Here is an 18,380-nt window from a genome sequence, read left to right on the forward strand (position 1 = left end):
CTATGGGGTAATGCTGCAAAGGTTAGGACAGCATAAACTGATGATATTATTAGGATGGTGCTTGTCCAATTTAAATATTACTCAAAAACAGTGAGTAAAGTAAGTCATTACAGTCACTGTAAAAGTCACTACTAATATAAGATCTCCCTTTTTTGCAATTACAAAAGACAAATTTTAGAGGTCTTTAGAAAGTGCTAAACTTTCTCTTAACCTCTTGCATACAAACTTCTGTCTTCTCTTCACAGTAGTTTTACTATGAAATAACAAAGACTAATTTTTCAGGTGAATGAGAAAAAATAGAGATAAGACTTCAATATATTAGCAAACCAATAATTTAATATAATGCATAAAAAGGGGAAAGGCACATTGGTATAATGCAAATAAGTTTTATTATATTCCTAGCATAACTATGGAATAAAATTTAAAAATCATTTGGATGCTATATAATTTTACACTTCATTTTAGATGTATGGAAAAGGACTGAATACAATTTTGAAGCATTTAATTTAAATAAATGAATTTTCACATAAGTTACTCATGTTAAAAATTATACTACCTATGCACATTAGGAAAAGAAATTCAATCACGTGGTGATTAGAGAACAAGAATTTAAGGCCCGACATAGTTAAAAAAGTATCTCCCAGAGGTAAAACAACCATAATGTTGTATCATTCATTTTAAGTAAATTAAGACTTAACAAAATTTGAGAAGAATCTATAACATAGGATAGTCAGTTTTTAATTATTTGAAGACTTCAAATTAATAATTATTCAGAAAGGGTCAAATCACATTCTTAACAGCAATAGATAACAGCAAAATGGGATTCTGCAGCCTAACTCTAGCACTGCAATTATCTAAATTATGCTTTGTGCGTGGAATCAGACTCCTAAAGTAGGGGGAAATTTTTCACAATACAAGGAATAGAAAACAAAACCACAAAGCACTTCTATTGGTCCATCACTGTTGGTATACTACCAGGGTACATTTTCTACCAGACATCTTCAAACTATGGAGGGAATATAACCCAAACTTTATAATAAAAATCAATTAAAAAGCATGATTCTCCTTAAAGAAATTTATGTCCAACTTTGCTAGAAAAGATCATTCTGTAAAGCAATTTTTTTTATCCTAGTGAACTATAACTTCTGAAATACTAATGGTTTAGTACTTTAATAACTCTTACAATACTAATAATACCAATTTATATGAGTAATACTAACTTGGTCAAACTATAATATACAATAAAAGAAATATAAAATGTATCAGAATACCAGCAGCTCTCCTAAGTAGAGAATCTCTTGGAATAACCACAGGTTCTGTTTCTTCCAAGTCGCTTTCTGACTTAGATTCATCATCTGACCAAGGATTCCGTTTCTTTACTTTCTTTGCGCTGGATTTACCAGATGATGTAGGTGTTTTTCTCACCCTAGTACCTAAAAACAAAATTAAGATATGTATCAATACTTATACAAATGTCATTAGTAAAAATAAAACTTATAATGAAAAGTTCATTATAAAATAACAAATGTTCATTTCAACTACTAGAAAAGGAGCATAATGAAAAGAACATAGTAGTATCCTGTACATATAGATTTTCTCACACAAAAAAAAACTTTGTAACAACTCCTCACCAGGCTCCTTTTTCTCCCTTTTGGGTTTGGGACCTTTATTTATAGGAGCTGACGGGATCAATGCCTCTTCTCCTGTACCTTCTACTGGTATTCCACTGAACTCTTCATCGAATTCCACTTTTACTGCTGTGGTATCAAGATCACCCTACACATTAAAAGGAAAAGCAAACTATGAGTAAAAATAAAAGTAAACTTAACACCGTATATTTTAGAGATAACATTTCCAACTAATAGATTGCTTCTTCATATCACATGAGTAAAAAAAAATAATAAAATGTGATTCTATTGAGGTCCTGACAGATAACTTTGATCAAACTATGTTTTACTTTATTTCATTTATCTGTAGCAAATGATATTGCTTACCACTCTAATCTTCTGGTACATTCTATGAGATGACAGCCACTTAAAAGCAACCATAAACAATTAGAAGGCAGCTTTTGATTATCAAAGGGACTTTCAGACCAATAGCTAAGTACACCAGAAGGTACCTGCAAAGTAATTTCCTATAGCTCAAGCCTTTATACACTAGAAAAAATGTTCAGATTATTGAAGGAAAATAAGCAACACATGTCATGCACTGTTAGGCATTATAAGACTAAGTCCCTAGACCCAAAGAATTGAGAGAGAGAGAGCAAGAGAGAGAGTGAGAGAGAGAGAGAAAGAGAGAGAGGGGGAGAGAGAGCGAGAGAGACTCATTACAAAACAAAAAACAAATATAAAGGGAGGTATAACAGTGACCCATGGGGAAGAGTGAGCAACTCTGCTTAGGACAGGGGAAGACTCCACAGAGAGGGAGCCTTTCTGACCGGGTTTTGTTTTTGTGTGTGTGTGTGTGTGTGTGTGTGTGTGCGCGCGGAAGATCAGCCCTGAGCTGACATCCATACCAATCTTCCTCTTTTTGCTGAGGAAGATCAGCCCTGAGCTGACATCTATTGCCAATCCTCCTCCTTTTCTTTTCCCTTTTTCTCCCCAAAGCCCCTGTAAATAGTTGTATGTCATAGTTGCACATCCTTCCAGTTGCTGTATGTAGGATGCCGCCTCAGCATGGCGGGACAAGCGGTGCGTCGGTGCGCGCCCGGGATCTGAACCCAGGCGGCCAGTAGAGGAGTGCACACACTTAACCGCTAGGCCACGGGGCCAGCCCCCTGACTGGGTTTTGAAGGAACCATGTACATTTGCCAGGTGAGGAGAAGGAAGGAGGAAGAGCATCCCAGAAAAAAGACACAGAGGCATGAATCATCACATTATGTTTAAGAATTACAAATAGTCTGCTCAGATTCATGGAAAGGTGAGAGGAAAGTACAGCCATATGGAAACACAGGGAGGTCTACATAAAAAAAAAAAAGAAAAAGAAACACAGGGAGGCATGCAGGTGCTAAGTCACTGTATACCAGGAATCTGTGTGTAGTCAGTGGGGAGTCACTGAAAACCTTTAAGCTTTTGTGTAATAATCAGACTTACTCTTTGGAAATATCACTCTGGTATTAAGAGAAAAAACTAAGAGGAATGAAGTGGAGAAAGGCAGAAGTCATGATTAGATGACTAGAGACAGGAAGACTAGTTAAGAGGACCACTTTAAATTACCTCAGAGAAAACTTACAGAATTCTAAGATAGTGTCAACAGGGACCAAGATAAAGGGGTGAATTTTGGAATTGCTTCACGGTGTCAATGGGAACCAAGATAAGGGGGTGGATTTTGGAATTGCTTCGTAGGCAGTCAATAAGATTTAGTTACTGATTAAATGAAAAAACTCCCAAGTTTTTGGCTTACGTTAGTGATGGCTGATAGTGGTAGTAACTGAGATAAGGCACAGAGGTAGAAGAGCAGGTTTTGAAATCAGGATAATGGGTCCAGTTTCAGAGATGCTGAGTTTGAGGGGCTTTGGGTATTCAGGTGGCTATGTTAGCCTGGCACTCCAGAAAACAGGACAGTTTAGGGACACAGATTTAAGAGTCATCAATGTGAGTGAAAAAAACTCTGGGGATAGATGAGGTTACTCAAGAAGTCTATGTAAGTTGAAGAGAAGAATGCTAAGAACTGAACCTGACAAACACCAACTGAAAAGGAGAAAAGCCATTTTCCTAAGCAGAAAACAAGTGCATATGAGTAAGTGAACCTATGTGTGGTGGGAAGGCAGGTAAGAGGGAAGCAGACCTCAGTTTATCAGAAAAGAAGAGAGTGATATCTCTGGTATCACAATGCTCCTATGCTTCAAATATTAGCTCTGTACAAAGAACACTCCCTTCTCTCACTCTAGCTCCTAGGCTCATTTCCCAAGCTCTAATTAGACTGTTAGACATATCTGCCTATATGTGCCCTGGGTTCTAAAATCAACCTGCCCAGAAAAATCAGCCTCTCTCTTTCAGACCATCATGCCTCCCGTTTTCCTCAGTTCTGAACAGTCTTCTCAATTTTCCTTCTGCTGGCTAACTCTAGCCCATCCTGCTGGAGGGTAGGTTAAGTCTCAGACTTTTAAATCCTCAATAGCACTGATCAATGCCAATGACACAGGATGTGCTTGATGATTTTTTAACTAAGGGTAAAAACAAATAAATAGTGAAAGATGATAGCTTACTTCAAAAGCTAAACAGACCCTTTTCCACTTAAGGGTCTGTTAAGACTTCCTTAATCCATCATGATATAGAACTCAAGTTTATATTTTAAAGTTGATATACTTTTTTTCTTGTTCCATGATTCTAATTTAGAATGCTCCTGACTATTTTTATATCTCATTTTAAAAATGGAATCAAGTAAGTAGCTCTTTACATATATGTAGGCCCTTGACTAATGTTTTCCTTCTATGGATCAACTGCTCTCATAGAACAAATGATTTCCTATCACAGTGAAATATATTAGAAACAAAATAAAGCATGGTTTACACATAGTAAAACTAAAATACATATATACATCGTTACGGAGGTGGAGTCTACCAATGAGCTACAACAAGAGATATGTCATACCTTTTTCTTCTTCAGCAACTTTTTGCTGACATCTGCCTTCATAGCAGTAATTTCAGGAACTATTCTTCTCCCATAAGGTGAGGGCATTGTCTCTTCCAATTGAAGTTTCTTCACCTTAGGTTTGCCAACTTTACCTTTTATTGCTTTTCCAGCCATTCCAGACAGAATATCTTCTCGTTCTTGCGCTTCTACTTTCTGAAGTATAATTATAAATGGGGGGGGGGGGGGGCAGGTGCATAAACAACTCATTAGAAAACACAGTCACTACTGCATTAGAAATTAAAACTAATTTTATTCACTCAGTAAGGAATAAACCTTTCCTTTCAACTGATCTAATCTAAGATAAAGTGATGGAAAAAAACAAATAATTCTAAGTCAGAAGACCTGGGTTATAGTCCTAATTCTGCTTAACTAGCTTCTCATTTGTAACACAAGGGGGTAGTAACTAAGTGACCTATATGGTACCTTCCAATTCTAGGATCCTATGATGCATTACGAAATCAAGACTTCTGATGACCTGGTATCATCAGAATCCTAGCAAATCATACAAAACAGCAGTTCTGTTAACAAGTATGAAGCTGTTCTTTACTGTTGCTTTAGCCATAATAGAAAATATGAAAAAAAATTGTTCATAAAGTCAGAAAGTATGAAAATTAAAAGTGCCAATACAGTTAGATTGAGATTAGGAGGTTCTATATAATAATAAATGAGGATATAATCCTGATTAATATTAAAGATTCTTCATTTTACAGAATTATTCCTTCAAATAATTAGCAAGCTTTGAGAGGTATGAGGCAAAATGTCATTTTAATCGCTTGAAAGATATCTAAGAAATCTTTGTAGCATAATAGCTTAATAAAAATAACATAAGCTTTGAAATCAGGCACGCCTGGATTGCAATCTTAGCACTTCCACTTTTTAGTTATAAATCCTTGGGAAATAAGAGTTATAATTTATAGGGCACCTACTATGTCCTAGGCATTAGAAATCATGTGATCCCCATTTCAAGAATTTGGAAACTGGGACTCGGAGAGGATGCATAATTGCTCTTAACCATAATGATATAATTCCTCTCTAAGCAAGTTACTTAACCTCTCCCCAAGCTTCAGGATCTTCATCTGTATAACAGGTTAATAATAACCTCTCTCATTTGTGGGGGTTGTGGGGGTCATTCTGAGGATTACATCAAATGCAGTGCCAGCACACAATAGATATCCAATTAATGGTATTATTAGACTATAAATGATACAGAGATGAAATTTAAGTCTAAATCCTTTTAGATGTAAAAAAAGAAAAATACTATATCCAGAATAAACAATTTGTTTGGACCTACTTTGCTAATTATCAAATAATAAAATAAGGTGATAAATTAGAAGTGAAAGAGTAATGCTATTCAGTGGGATTGTTTTGAGTGATGACTCTTCAATAGTCAGGAAATTTATAGGCATAACCAAAAGTTTTCTATATCTCACTGTTAATCGTCAGTGATCAAATTTAAAGTAATATCAGAATATCATTAATATTAATCAAGAATAATTTTCCTCTTAATGTACACTTGCTTCATTTTTAATGGCTATTAATTTCTAAATGTAAAAGTCAGCAAGAAAAAAGGGTCTGAAATTTTAAAAAATCTAATTCACTGACAATGTAAGAAAAGCATAAATCAAAGAATATTTACCCTATGGCACTTAAAAGATCATAAGGGAACCCAGAACAATAGCACTAAAAAAATTCCAGAAATTCTACTAGGAAACTAACATACCACACTGATTCTTAAGAGTTCTAATTTTGACTTAAACGCCATGAAAATAAAACTAGAACATGTGGACAATAAATCAATGAAACAACTAAAAAGTAAAAAATTACGTAATATCATATGTGTAGTAATAAGTAGTAATTGACCTTGTGCTACTCAAAATCAGACGATCATACTGCTACTATTAATTTAATTCTAAGATTTTAAGTGAGTTAATTGCTTAAAAACAAATTGAGAAGTTGAGAAAAAGTTTACATTTTATATCTTTACATATTTTTTTTACTTTTTAAATTAGAATTCTACCTGAAGAAAACTAAGTTATAACAAAAAATATTAAAATTTCTCTAAGTCTAGAGACTATCATTCTACTTTTTTAAAATCAAAGTACCTATATTCAATCATATATATATTGCTCTACCTCTTTGGGGAGCATTAAACTGAATCAATAAGCTAATTTGAAGTCAGTTAAGAAATTTTAACCCATAGAAGGTATTATTAGAATTTATTCTAAATTTCAACTCCATAGCTTTTTACCTTCATCTACACCAGACCTAACTTTTCTTTATAATTTCATATAGCTAGAAGCTTAATCCTAATGCCGTTTATCAACACATTAACCTTCGCTAAGTTAAACTGAGAGAATTTAATAAGAATTTTCATTCTTGTTTCATAAACATTACTTTTCCAAATATATATATTTGTGTGTGTGTGTGTGTGTGAGGAAGATTGGCCCTGAGCTAACATCCATTGCCAATCCTCCTCTTTTTGCTGAGGAAGACTGGCCCTGGGCTAACATCCGTGCCCATCTTCCTCTGCTTTATACGGGAAGCCGCCACAGCATGGCTTGACAAGCAGTGCGTCGGTCCACGCCAGGGATCCGAACTCCAGGCCGCGGGCCACTGAAACAGTGTGTGTGAACTTAACCACTATGCCACTGGGCCAGCCCCTCCAAATACATTTTAATGGAGACTTAACCTACATCCAGTTCTTCAACAAATGCTGCTAAATCTTCTTTCCAAAGATCTGAAGGAGATTTTCTTTTAAGATCATTGACCTCTCGCCCCTATAATAAAAAAGTAGTATAATTTAAATGTTCAATAATTTAAAAATGTATAAACAGTACATCAAAATACTTATTTTTGGAAAAAGAAAAACAAAGATATTGATAACATTGAAATAGTTTCGAATTATTTAACCCACGAAAGTTCATACTTTTGCATCTCTCTGTTTAATCAGTTCTTCAACTTTTTCTTTAGTAAGAGACCACAGAGACATATTTAAAATATAATTAAAATCAGGGCCTGAAGGAGTTCCTGAATCAGAGGAACTATCATCCTGCTGGTTTTGTGTTTCTTCCTCTTCTGCTGCCTGTAAAAAATAATAAACTTTATATTAACGTCCTGTATAGTATCAAATCAATATTGAATTTTATTGAATACTGAGTTAAAAATTCCACATATGCTATTCTCTTAATGCTACATCTTCAGGGTAATGGGGTTATTTTAGATTATCTGCAAGATTACCTATAAAAATATATATCCTATAAAAAGTTTAAATTTTCTACAAATGCTCAATAAAGTCTTCAAAAGGAATGGTATATTCAGTCCCTATTTATCCAGGAATCTGATGAAAAATTAACTGCTTTTCTCAGGCACTAAGAAATGAGAAGACACCACATCTTGTGGAACTAATGTTTTATCACTGCATCTTGTCAGATTTTTATATTGGTAAGTGAATGAATAATTGGAAACCCAAAATATCACTCATGAAGAATGTTTTTCAGTTGTAAAATATACTAAAGTACAGCCACTCGCTAGAGATGAATTCTCAATAAAAATTCTCTAAAGCAAGAATATTCATGGAAGGACTAGGAGAAAGTTCAGTTAAGAATTTAAGAGCTGGTGAGTTAGGGTAAGAATTGTGAGGGCTATTCTAAAATTTTATTCATAAGGTCTTTTTTCCTAGAAACAAAAAATCCTCTTATGCTAATATTAAATTTCAAAATTCAATGTATTTAATAGAAGTTACTATAGGTGACATCACCTTTAAAATTTTTAAAATAACAACAGCCATTAAATAAAATTGTATCTAAATTGTTTAAGGCACTCAGATGATTAAAAATGACTGAGTTAACCGTGACATTCCACAACACAAAAAGTTCACTTTTGATAATCAAAAAAGAAAAAAAAAAGCTTTACATGTAATTTAAAATTTTCAGTAAAATAATGTATATATACAAAGTTTAAGTGTAATTTAGAAGTAAAAGGATAAAAATAAAAATTGCAAAGCAAGATGCTTCATTACATAAACAAAACGATAAATTCAATTAAGCAACATTAGCCAAATAATGAATGCTGTTGTTGAGTTGATAGATGATTAATAAGTACCTAGATAACTTATGACAAATTAATAAATTCTACAAGTTTTTAAAAATTCTTCATGCAACAGTGTGTTGCTATGGAATATTTAAGTTGTTACACTATTATGAAAGTATTATTAGGGTGTCATAAAATCCTGTTTAGACTCACACTTTAGAAAGTCTATTTGTTCTAGGTTTTGATGACACTCAAAGTATTGTTAATGAGCACTCTAGGAACATGTGTATCTACCATTGTTAACATGAGGATGACTAAGGAAACTTTCAGAAATCAAGAAAAGCAAACTTTTCAAGTTCCAAAGACAGAATTCTGGTTTTCAAAAAACTTTAATCTTCCAATTATCTGCTTTATAATTCTCTTTTCTCCAACTCTACACAATAGGACACTCTTGTAAGAGCAGCTCCTTTTGTTACCCGAACCCCTAACGTGAACACATGGCCAAGATGCTGAGAAAATTCTGATGGTGACAATGAAATTACTGAAACCAAGCACTAGGTTTTACTCATCAAGTCTACTTCTACCAGAAGGGCATTCCCAAACCCTAAACACCTTTATCTTTCAAAACTAAGCATTAAATTCATTAGCTTACTAGTTAATTTTCTTTTAAGATATAGTTTAAACCTATAGTGATACAGAAGGGCAAGTAGTGTATAAACCATAATTTGGGGTTTAAGAATGCAATAAAACACATTGAAAGGAAAGCGAAGTGCTCGAATCATCTTAATTTTGAACGCTACCCCATTTTCCTCAAATGATGAATAAGCCTATTATCTTAATATGTAACTGCTAAATATATAATTTACTCTAATTATATTCACTCTAATATATGGCATTCTATCTACTGTTCAAAATTGAAAAAAGCTTAAATAATGTAAACAAAAGGAGCATTTCAATGTAGTTTCATGAAAAACATTATGGTTGAGAACTCATAAATGTAGGAAGTTTAAAATTTTAGTTCAAGTTATGTCACATAATCATAATTGTATTTTTTAAAGAAGCTAACATTATCAGTATCATACATACACAATATTCTAATTAAGTATCCAAAAAATTAATCATTTCCCATTTTCTTCCTTGTACATTTGTGTTCTCAATCACAATGTTGTACTGCCTTTTTAAATTTTTCTTTTAATTATACACAACAGTAAAAAACTAATTCTTGAAAGAAATCTCAAAGTTTCGATATTCCATTCACTGAATTAACTTAGTACTTTATGATCTGAAATGGACAACTTAATTAATAAAACATCAGACTTTTAATCTGAAGTTCCAGGATTTAAATCTCCAGCCAAAGATCTAAGCACAGGGCAGAGCACATACTTCGTGCTCTATAAATACTATAACATTAAACATTTTGTCTCTAGTCTTCCCAGTGTAAACTGAAACCAGATCAAGTGAATGGTAACTGACTACCATATTGTGATCATAGACTGACCAGTGTGAAATGACTTATGTGCTACCAGTATAGTTCCCAGATAGTATACATGCACCTCACAAAAACCACCACCACAACTAACACCCTATAATGGCAGGCTCAGATAAAAGGCCAAGGAGACTGAGCTACCTTCTCACACCTGGAGTCATTTCTCCAGGCCCTGGTTGAGTCACACTGGCAAAGTGCTTTGTGGTGGGTGTGCACTGCAAATTCCTGTACTGTATCTGTTCTGTGGATAAACAGAAGACTTCAGCCTCCAAAAAGATAACTTAGCACCTTTAGTAGTACTAAATTTAAAATTTATGGGTTAGGTTTTTGTTTGTTTTGAAGATGCTTTTATAAGCTTCTCTAAATGTCTTTTTCTGCAAATGATTACCTTTTCTTGTGCTTCTTTCCAGGCTTTCACTGGGTCAGATTCATAACCTCTCTGGACTAACATTTGAATCAAATCTTTCTTTGACCTATTCTCTATGTGAGGGAAAAATAAAGTTAGGATCAAGAAAAGAGATTCAATTTGTATTTGTTTATATTCTACTGATAAAAATGTCTTCTATTAATAAAGATTTTTTTCCATTTTAACTAATGTTCAGATTTTTAAAGGTGCATCTTACCTATAGTAATTTTCCCTTGTATCTTCTCTAAAATGAAACGGGCTTGATTGTTAAGCTTTGTAGATTCTGCTCCCAGCATTCCTACAAGCCACTCCTTACGTAAACCATAATAACTTAATCGTAAGTCAAAGAATTCTTTCAAAATGTCTTGCACAGTTTCATACTTCTTCAGACATCCCATATGATCAAAGAGTACCTAAGCAAAACACAAAGTTTTTGAAGATTACATAAGTCTGTATATTGGTATTTTTAACTTGTATGATATCTACAGTATTTAAAATAACCATAATACTTATATGAACACACACCACCCATAAAAGCCATTAAACAGAACCAAAACTATTAAGCACATTTCTGTAAATATTCCTTTGGTGACTCCAAGAAACTGATAAATTTAATTGTCAAAACTATGACAATATTTAAAAGAGGAATAACTTTGAAAGATAAAAATAAGTCCTTAAAAAAGGTTCTTATTTAAAGTGGCTACAAAACCACCTAAGAAAAATTTTTTTTCAAACTAAAAACAAACATAGTCTATCTCCAAGTTTAAAAATGTTCAAGTTCTCTCTCCCCCATATACTCAATGCATGTGCATTTGTCTCTCTTTTTCGTTTTTTATAACTGTGCTGTAATTCACTCAAACTTTCTCAATTTGAGGGAAAATTTTGCTTCTTCTCTATCCTTTTTCTCCTTTTTCCATCAGCGTTTCTTGGCAGATTATGGCACTTTTTCTCAGCCCCTGTGCTATTACTGGGAGATTTTCTTTTACTCTTTTTTAAATCTAAAAGCTAATATGGAATGAAACAAGGGTAATCATACATATTCACTTTCTACCTTCCTCCCCAAATATATATAAACACAAATATACAAGTTTAATAAAGCAGATTAGAATTATGAGGAGATAAGTACTCCACAATTAAAATGCTAATAGAGACAGGCATAAAGCACATGAAAACCCTGCAACAATCACTCTCATAAACTTTAGTCAGTGTGTGTGAGGGTGTGTGTATCCTGTGTGTTCAAGCCGAGATGCACAAATGCAGAGTTGGGATTAAGAGTAGTGGATAATAGCAGAGGAAAAGGAATGCACCTCTAAACTCTTTAGCAAATATAGAGGGGGGGAAAACACATCCACACTCACTATAGCCACTCCCATCATGAAGCCATTACAAAAACCCAACTTATGGCAAAAAAGAAAAGTTAAATTATAGTGAATCTAATAACTTACCATAGAATTACAAGTAAGAGTAGTTTGAAGTTTAAAAACTTTGTGCAGTCCAGCAGCTTCTGCTTGTGCTAGTTTCTCTTCAGTCATTTTCACCACAAATTTCACAGTTGTATCAGTATGATATTCTTTATAATCAGAAATTAATGCTGGTGTTTTATCTGTTCCATTCAGCATAGGTTCTAAAACCTGTTCTTTATATACCTATAAAAGATTTAAAAATAAGCAATTCTTTTCATGACACACACTTATGTTCTCATACTACAAGTCATGCAACTTTTTAAAAAATTCTCAACTCTGGTGGGAAAAAAAAAAAGGGAAACCTCCATCTCAATCATCTCCTGCCCAGTCATTATAAAAGACAATATAAGCTGATCTCAATGGTGACAGAAGATATATAAGGTAATGGTTCTGATCTGCTCATACTCCAAAGGGCAAGGAAAAGGCTAAGAATATGAGAGGATGACATCAACTAGAACTGACAAGAGATGACATGCATACTTTTAGATTTGTAACAGCTGATACTAACTGACATGAATTAATTGACCATATTTATAAGGGTTCAAAAGACTATTTCTTACATATTATTCTACTCATTTCAAGATAAACAAAGATAAGTCTCTTTAAAAGCTAGCTTAAGGGTCCGGCCCAGTGGCGCAAGTGGTTAAGTGCGCGCGCTCCGCGGTGGCAGCCCGGGCATCGCCGGTTCGGATCCCGGGCACGCACCGACACACCACTTGGCAAGCCATGCTGTGGTGGTGTCCCATATAAAGTGGAGGAAGATGGGCATGGATGTTAGCCCACGGCCAGTCTTCCTCAGCAAAAAGAGGAGGATTGGCAGATGTTAGCTCAGGGCCGATCTTTCTCACACACACACACACACACACACACACACAAAAAAGCTAGCTTAAGTCATTGTACATTTAGATAAGTTAAAATCTTTTTGATTACTACTTAAATATTCAAAGCACAAATTCCACTGAATGGGGCAAAAATGTATATAGGAATTTTTAAACGCTATACAGACTTAGGGCAAACAATGATGGAATCATATTCTTACCAGAAAGCATTGCTTAATGCAATGCTCTCCTCACAGGTGCTCACATACTTAAACTAACCTGTGTCCAAGTTCTAACTGGAAGCTCTGTAATCTCTACCGTGTTTCTATCCACCACAAATATTTCACCACTGACTGCATATTGGTTTTGACCAAGTTCTTGGATCGTTCCTTTAAAGTTTTTGTAGTTTGGAAGCTGCAGAGAAAAATAAAAATAACTTAAGGCCCTGACTTCTCTCAAGTGCCAGCATCACCATTTGAATGCCCCATAGTCTATGGCCTACTGCTATTGACAGATTAACATGACTGAAATTAAATTCCTCATCCTCAACAGTCCCAATGCAAATAATAACTCAATCTTGAATTCACAGCTTCTGTTAATATTATCTCAACATCTCCCAATCTCAAAACCTTAGCATCATCTTTCCTAGTCTTCCTAGAATATTACTCTTTTTTTCAGCCTATTGCCTCCATACCTCCTTCTCTCCTAGATTAATAATCCTTTAAATTCAAACTCTTTGGATGCTACACTGAAAGCCTTCCATAGCCTGAACCCAGTCTAACTTTCTACCATTTCTCCAATGATTTGCCTTCCAGACTACTATGCTTCTTCCACATTTTGCTTGAATATTTTGAATATTCTCACTTTCACTCAACCGACCAGCCCTGACATATATTTAGCTCCCCATACTCCATTCATCTATATAAATCTTACTTATCCTTCTCAGCCTAATTACAAGCGATCTCTCCCTCTTCTAAAATTCATATTTGTTATTATCACTAAGAAGTTAGGCATATAGCACAGGACATTTCTTCTGGCACATTAAGCAACTATTAATATCTTTTGTCACTGTAAACTTCATGCCCTGATACCTTATCTTGACAACAGACTAACATTTTGAAGATAGGGATCATAGTTCTTTATCTCACTACTTAGCATAGTATCTCATGTAGAGCGAGATATAGAGATATAGATACATATATAGATATATATATAAATATCAAGCACAAAAGAAGTATGTATTGATCAAATACATTGATTTAATACTCTAAAATGTATCTGAAAGAATTAAAATAAAACACCATAATCATAAAAAGTAATTTGATGCTTCTGTTAGAAATATTTTAAAATACTTTAAAGTATTTAAGGGGAAAACATTTTAAATCATATTCATAATCTAATTTTTTGTTTTATTTTAAAATACAAAAATGAAATAAAACTTGGAAAGTAATATATAAAAATATTAACAGTTTATTTCTACATGATGGGTTTATGAAGTATTTTTTCCTCTTTGCTTATTTATATTTTCTACAATAAGCACTATCATTTTTGTAATAGAAATACACTTTAAGTGTATCATGATAAAGGGAAATTTCCAGATGATTTTAAATCATGTGAAAGAGGGGAGGACATTTTTTTGAGAGGTTTTTCTTGGAGGGAGTTTGGTGGAAGAATTGAGCCCAGAGAATGATGTAAGAAAACGGCAAAAAAAAAAAAATATGCAGATACATTAAAATATATACAATGTGTTTTTAAGCATTCTTACAACTCCAATATGACTTAGTAGTTTGAGAACAAAAACATAAAGTTACATATAATTTTGTCATAAAAGCATTATTCTCTATATCATTTAGATATTTCAAAGCCTGAAATATGGGAGTCTTTTTAAATTTCAATAAACAGTTTCTCCCCATAAACCTTATCTCCAGGCTTTTCCCAAAGCTTATATCCTTTACTGTAAGCACAAATCAAGTTACACACTAATAAGGTCTTTATTGTCTACACTATGTTTTAAAATGAAAATGGTTCCATTACTTTTCTAAAATGACTAGACTTTATAGTTTATACACTATCATTTGTTAAATAAACAAGATAAGCAATAAGTTCTAAATAATTACCATGGGATGAGGATCCAAGCCTTCTAGCATTCGTCTGACATTGTTCACAATTTCCCTAGCATCATAGTTGGGTAGTTTACAAGCCCATCCAGTACCAATGCCCTCAGCACCATTTATTAAAACCATGGGAATTATGGGAATATACCACTCAGGCTCTACGCGTTGATTATCGTCATAAAGGAATTTAAGAAGGTTGTCATCCACAGCAGGAAAAAGCAGTCTTGCTAAAGAGCTAATGAAAGGAAAAAGAAATATGGAAAGATGTCATGTTTTAGGAAATAAAACTTTATACATAATTAAAGACTTTACATTTCAAAAAATCTCTTTAAAAGAACACATTTTAAAAAATTTTGATTACATGTACTTAATAAAATATTCCTAACCTTATTACCAAATATATTTCTCTCAGGCACAAAGCCAGAATAAAATAGCCCTATTTTACTTATATACTTACTTACTAAATTCTTAGTATTGACAGATTTAAGGATTTCCTCTTACTCTGACTACACCACAAAATGCATCTTCAGTCTAAAAAGTAAAGTTGGGTCAGAAACAATCCTTACATTCATTAGGACTGGTTTCACCAATAACTCATAAAAATTGAGATCAACAAACTTCATTTTATTTGTGATCAAATAATTTGGAACATTCACCCTCAATAGAATATCTAATTATATCTCTCCATAGTTACAATTCTATTAAACATTTAGTTAATTCCAATAAACTTCAGATGGAACTCTATACCATTATATCAGCAAATTGTTACCTTAACATTGTGAAAATATAACGAGGGCTTGCAGCATCTTTGCCACCATGAAGCCGAGTTCCAAACTGACCAATAGGCTGAAGCAAATTAATGTTGTTACTTCCCACAAAGTTCTGAGCCAAATTCACGATAGTCATCATCAATGCTTGCTATAGAATAGAAACAGAATATAACATTAATATTCTAAAGTTTCTATATGGATTCCCTAATTTTTATTAAAATCCAAACTCTCGATTCTCTTACATTTCCAAAGACCCTGAGGGTATTATGCAAAGTGAAATAAGTCAGAGGGAGAAGGTCAAATACCACATGATCTCCCTCATTACTAGTAGATAATAACAACAACAAACAAACACATAGAGACAGAGATTGGATTGGTGGTTACCAGAGGGGAAGGGGGGAGGGAGGAGGAGGAGGGCAAAAGGGATAATTCGGCACATGTGTGTGCTGATAGGTTGTAATTAGTATTTGGGTAGTCAACATGATGTAATCTATGCAGAAACAGAAGCATAATGATGTACACCTGAAATTTATACAATGTTATAAACCAATGTTACTGCAATAAACAAAACAAAACAAAACAAAAAAGAAAAGTACTTTGATCATGCTTAATTATCATTCTTCATGCCAATATGTATAGGTCTTAATTGATTCCAATCTTAATGCTTACTTCTCCATGATGATAAGCAGACATCTCAGCAACAGATCCAGCCAACTGGGCAACTTTCACTTCACGTTTATCATTCCTCTTGAAACAGGTAAATAAAACTTTTCGTTGGCCTGGTTTAAAGCCTATTTTTAAAAAGAACAACCCTCTTTTAAAAATATTACTCAAGATATAGTTGTAATGTTTCTTTTAGTAACGACAATGTTCTATATATTTAAGAGAAAAAAAGCAAAGATATAGTTTCCTTTAGAAAAATAAATAAAATTGTTACTTGAGATTCTATAACAGAGTACTTACTCACAAGTTTTTATACCATCTCAATCTATTCCAAAAGTGAAGTACCAATTGAAAGACCACCTTCTGGTCTTAAAGAACTGCTCAGTGGCATCAAACTCCATTCATAGGAGTTTCCAAACACTCATACACCCAAAATGTCAGTGGTAACTAAAGTACCAGCAAACTATCAATGAGCCTGAAAACTATTATTAGAGTATTCCAAATCAGAAAAACTCTTATAAAGAAGAGAGCTATTATGGTAGTTAAGAATGCAGGCTTTAAAATCTCACCAATCTGGATACTCTTTTCAACTTGGCCATTTACCATGTGACTTTTCACAAATTACAAAACCAATAAGTCTCAGTGTCCTCATCAGTGTAATAGAAATAATTACCTTCCTAATAGGGTGATCATACGGATTACATGAGATAATGCAAGCAAAGCACTCTGCTTCCTTATCATTCTTCTTGCTCTAGGCCAATAAGCATAGTAACAAACTTTTCAGTATAGGCTAGCTATCATCATCATCATCATCGTGGGCCCAGAGCATGGTAGAAACAAGAGGATGATAAAATATGGCCACTTTCCTTGAGAATTTTATAATCTAATTTGAGGAGGCAAAATTAACACAAGTAAAATAAGAAGCACATATTATCGGCATAGAAGTCTAGGCATCTGAGACCAATTTAGATTGCAATTGTTAGGGAAGACTTCATAGAAGGGATGTAACTTAAAGCTAGAACTAGATGGGCAGGTAGAACCATCTGCAATTAGCTAAAAAACCAAGTAACAGAAAGATCAACTAACTTGCTAAAAGTTATAAAATGAAAATTAAAAAGTTCTAGATAGAAGACCAAAATCTGCTCTAACTACTGGATAGCAGTTTCTAAATTTTTTTTGTCAAATTAAATAAATTAAAGTATTAGGTTTTGGTATTGAGGTATAAAGGTGTTTTTAAAATTTAATCTCTGCTAAATATTTGAGAACTTAGCAAAATTAATTTTCCTAAAAAACTCAAAAAGGGTTTAAAAGATTCAAATTGAGGAATATAAAAGATTTCAGTCCTATCAAAACATCTCAAAAGCAACATTAGAATTTTAAAATTTATTATAAGGATAGCTTAAAGTACATGAAATTAAAATATACTCAATAACATACAAAAATGAGAAAGATTTTTAAACAAAAGCTACTTACCATCAACAAGAGATGGTATAGATCTTTCATTATCTGAGTTTGAGAAGAGAATCAATTCCTTGTTGATGAAATCATTGTAAGTCAAATGCTTTGTTGCTGTACCATACAAAAATTGCTAAGAAAAAAGTTATATAGCAATATTGTCATTATTACTGCATGAATTTTAGTCTCTTTCTCTTTCTTCCCCCAGATCACCACTCTTTATGACTAACCTCTGGTAAGCCATGTAACCTACGCTGTCTCCGATCTTCCATAAAATTTGTTAACCATTCTTTTCTGTCATCAATCTTCTTCTTACTGAATGCCTGAAAGATTCCAGGTAACAATTTCACACATTAAAAATAAAATAAATTTCATTATAAAACTAAAATGTATAAAGGCAAATAACTAATTATTAATTTTTGGGAAATTAAGGTTTTTCCCAATATGTTTTTATTAAAAATACACTTACACAGAGATCTTTCAATTACAGAACCTATGAAAGCAGGGCATAATCTGGGGAATGGGGGGAGACACTAAGATGA

The 18,380-nt window shown here is 33.4% G+C and overlaps 1 protein-coding gene across 2 annotated transcripts in view; it reads right to left on the reverse strand.

The window, feature by feature from the left end:
- TOP2B (DNA topoisomerase II beta) overlaps positions 1–18,380 on the reverse strand; it is a 62,968-nt gene that overhangs the window by 8,861 nt on the left and 35,727 nt on the right. For both annotated transcript variants that reach the window (XM_058553903.1, XM_058553900.1), the window contains exons 17-30: positions 18,069–18,161; positions 17,857–17,971; positions 16,390–16,511; positions 15,720–15,868; positions 14,954–15,185; positions 13,116–13,250; positions 12,001–12,201; positions 10,773–10,968; positions 10,538–10,629; positions 7,561–7,716; positions 7,328–7,411; positions 4,593–4,787; positions 1,632–1,776; positions 1,272–1,433 (exon numbers count right to left, since the gene is read on the reverse strand). In XM_058553903.1, coding sequence (XP_058409886.1) covers positions 1,272–1,433; positions 1,632–1,776; positions 4,593–4,787; positions 7,328–7,411; positions 7,561–7,716; positions 10,538–10,629; positions 10,773–10,968; positions 12,001–12,201; positions 13,116–13,250; positions 14,954–15,185; positions 15,720–15,868; positions 16,390–16,511; positions 17,857–17,971; positions 18,069–18,161 — 2,077 coding nt within the window. The remainder of the gene's footprint in view (positions 1–1,271; positions 1,434–1,631; positions 1,777–4,592; positions 4,788–7,327; positions 7,412–7,560; positions 7,717–10,537; positions 10,630–10,772; positions 10,969–12,000; positions 12,202–13,115; positions 13,251–14,953; positions 15,186–15,719; positions 15,869–16,389; positions 16,512–17,856; positions 17,972–18,068; positions 18,162–18,380) is intronic.

The sequence above is a fragment of the Diceros bicornis genome, chromosome 2 (assembly GCF_020826845.1).
Source record: "Diceros bicornis minor isolate mBicDic1 chromosome 2, mDicBic1.mat.cur, whole genome shotgun sequence".
In the NCBI taxonomy this organism is placed as follows: domain Eukaryota; kingdom Metazoa; phylum Chordata; class Mammalia; order Perissodactyla; family Rhinocerotidae; genus Diceros; species Diceros bicornis.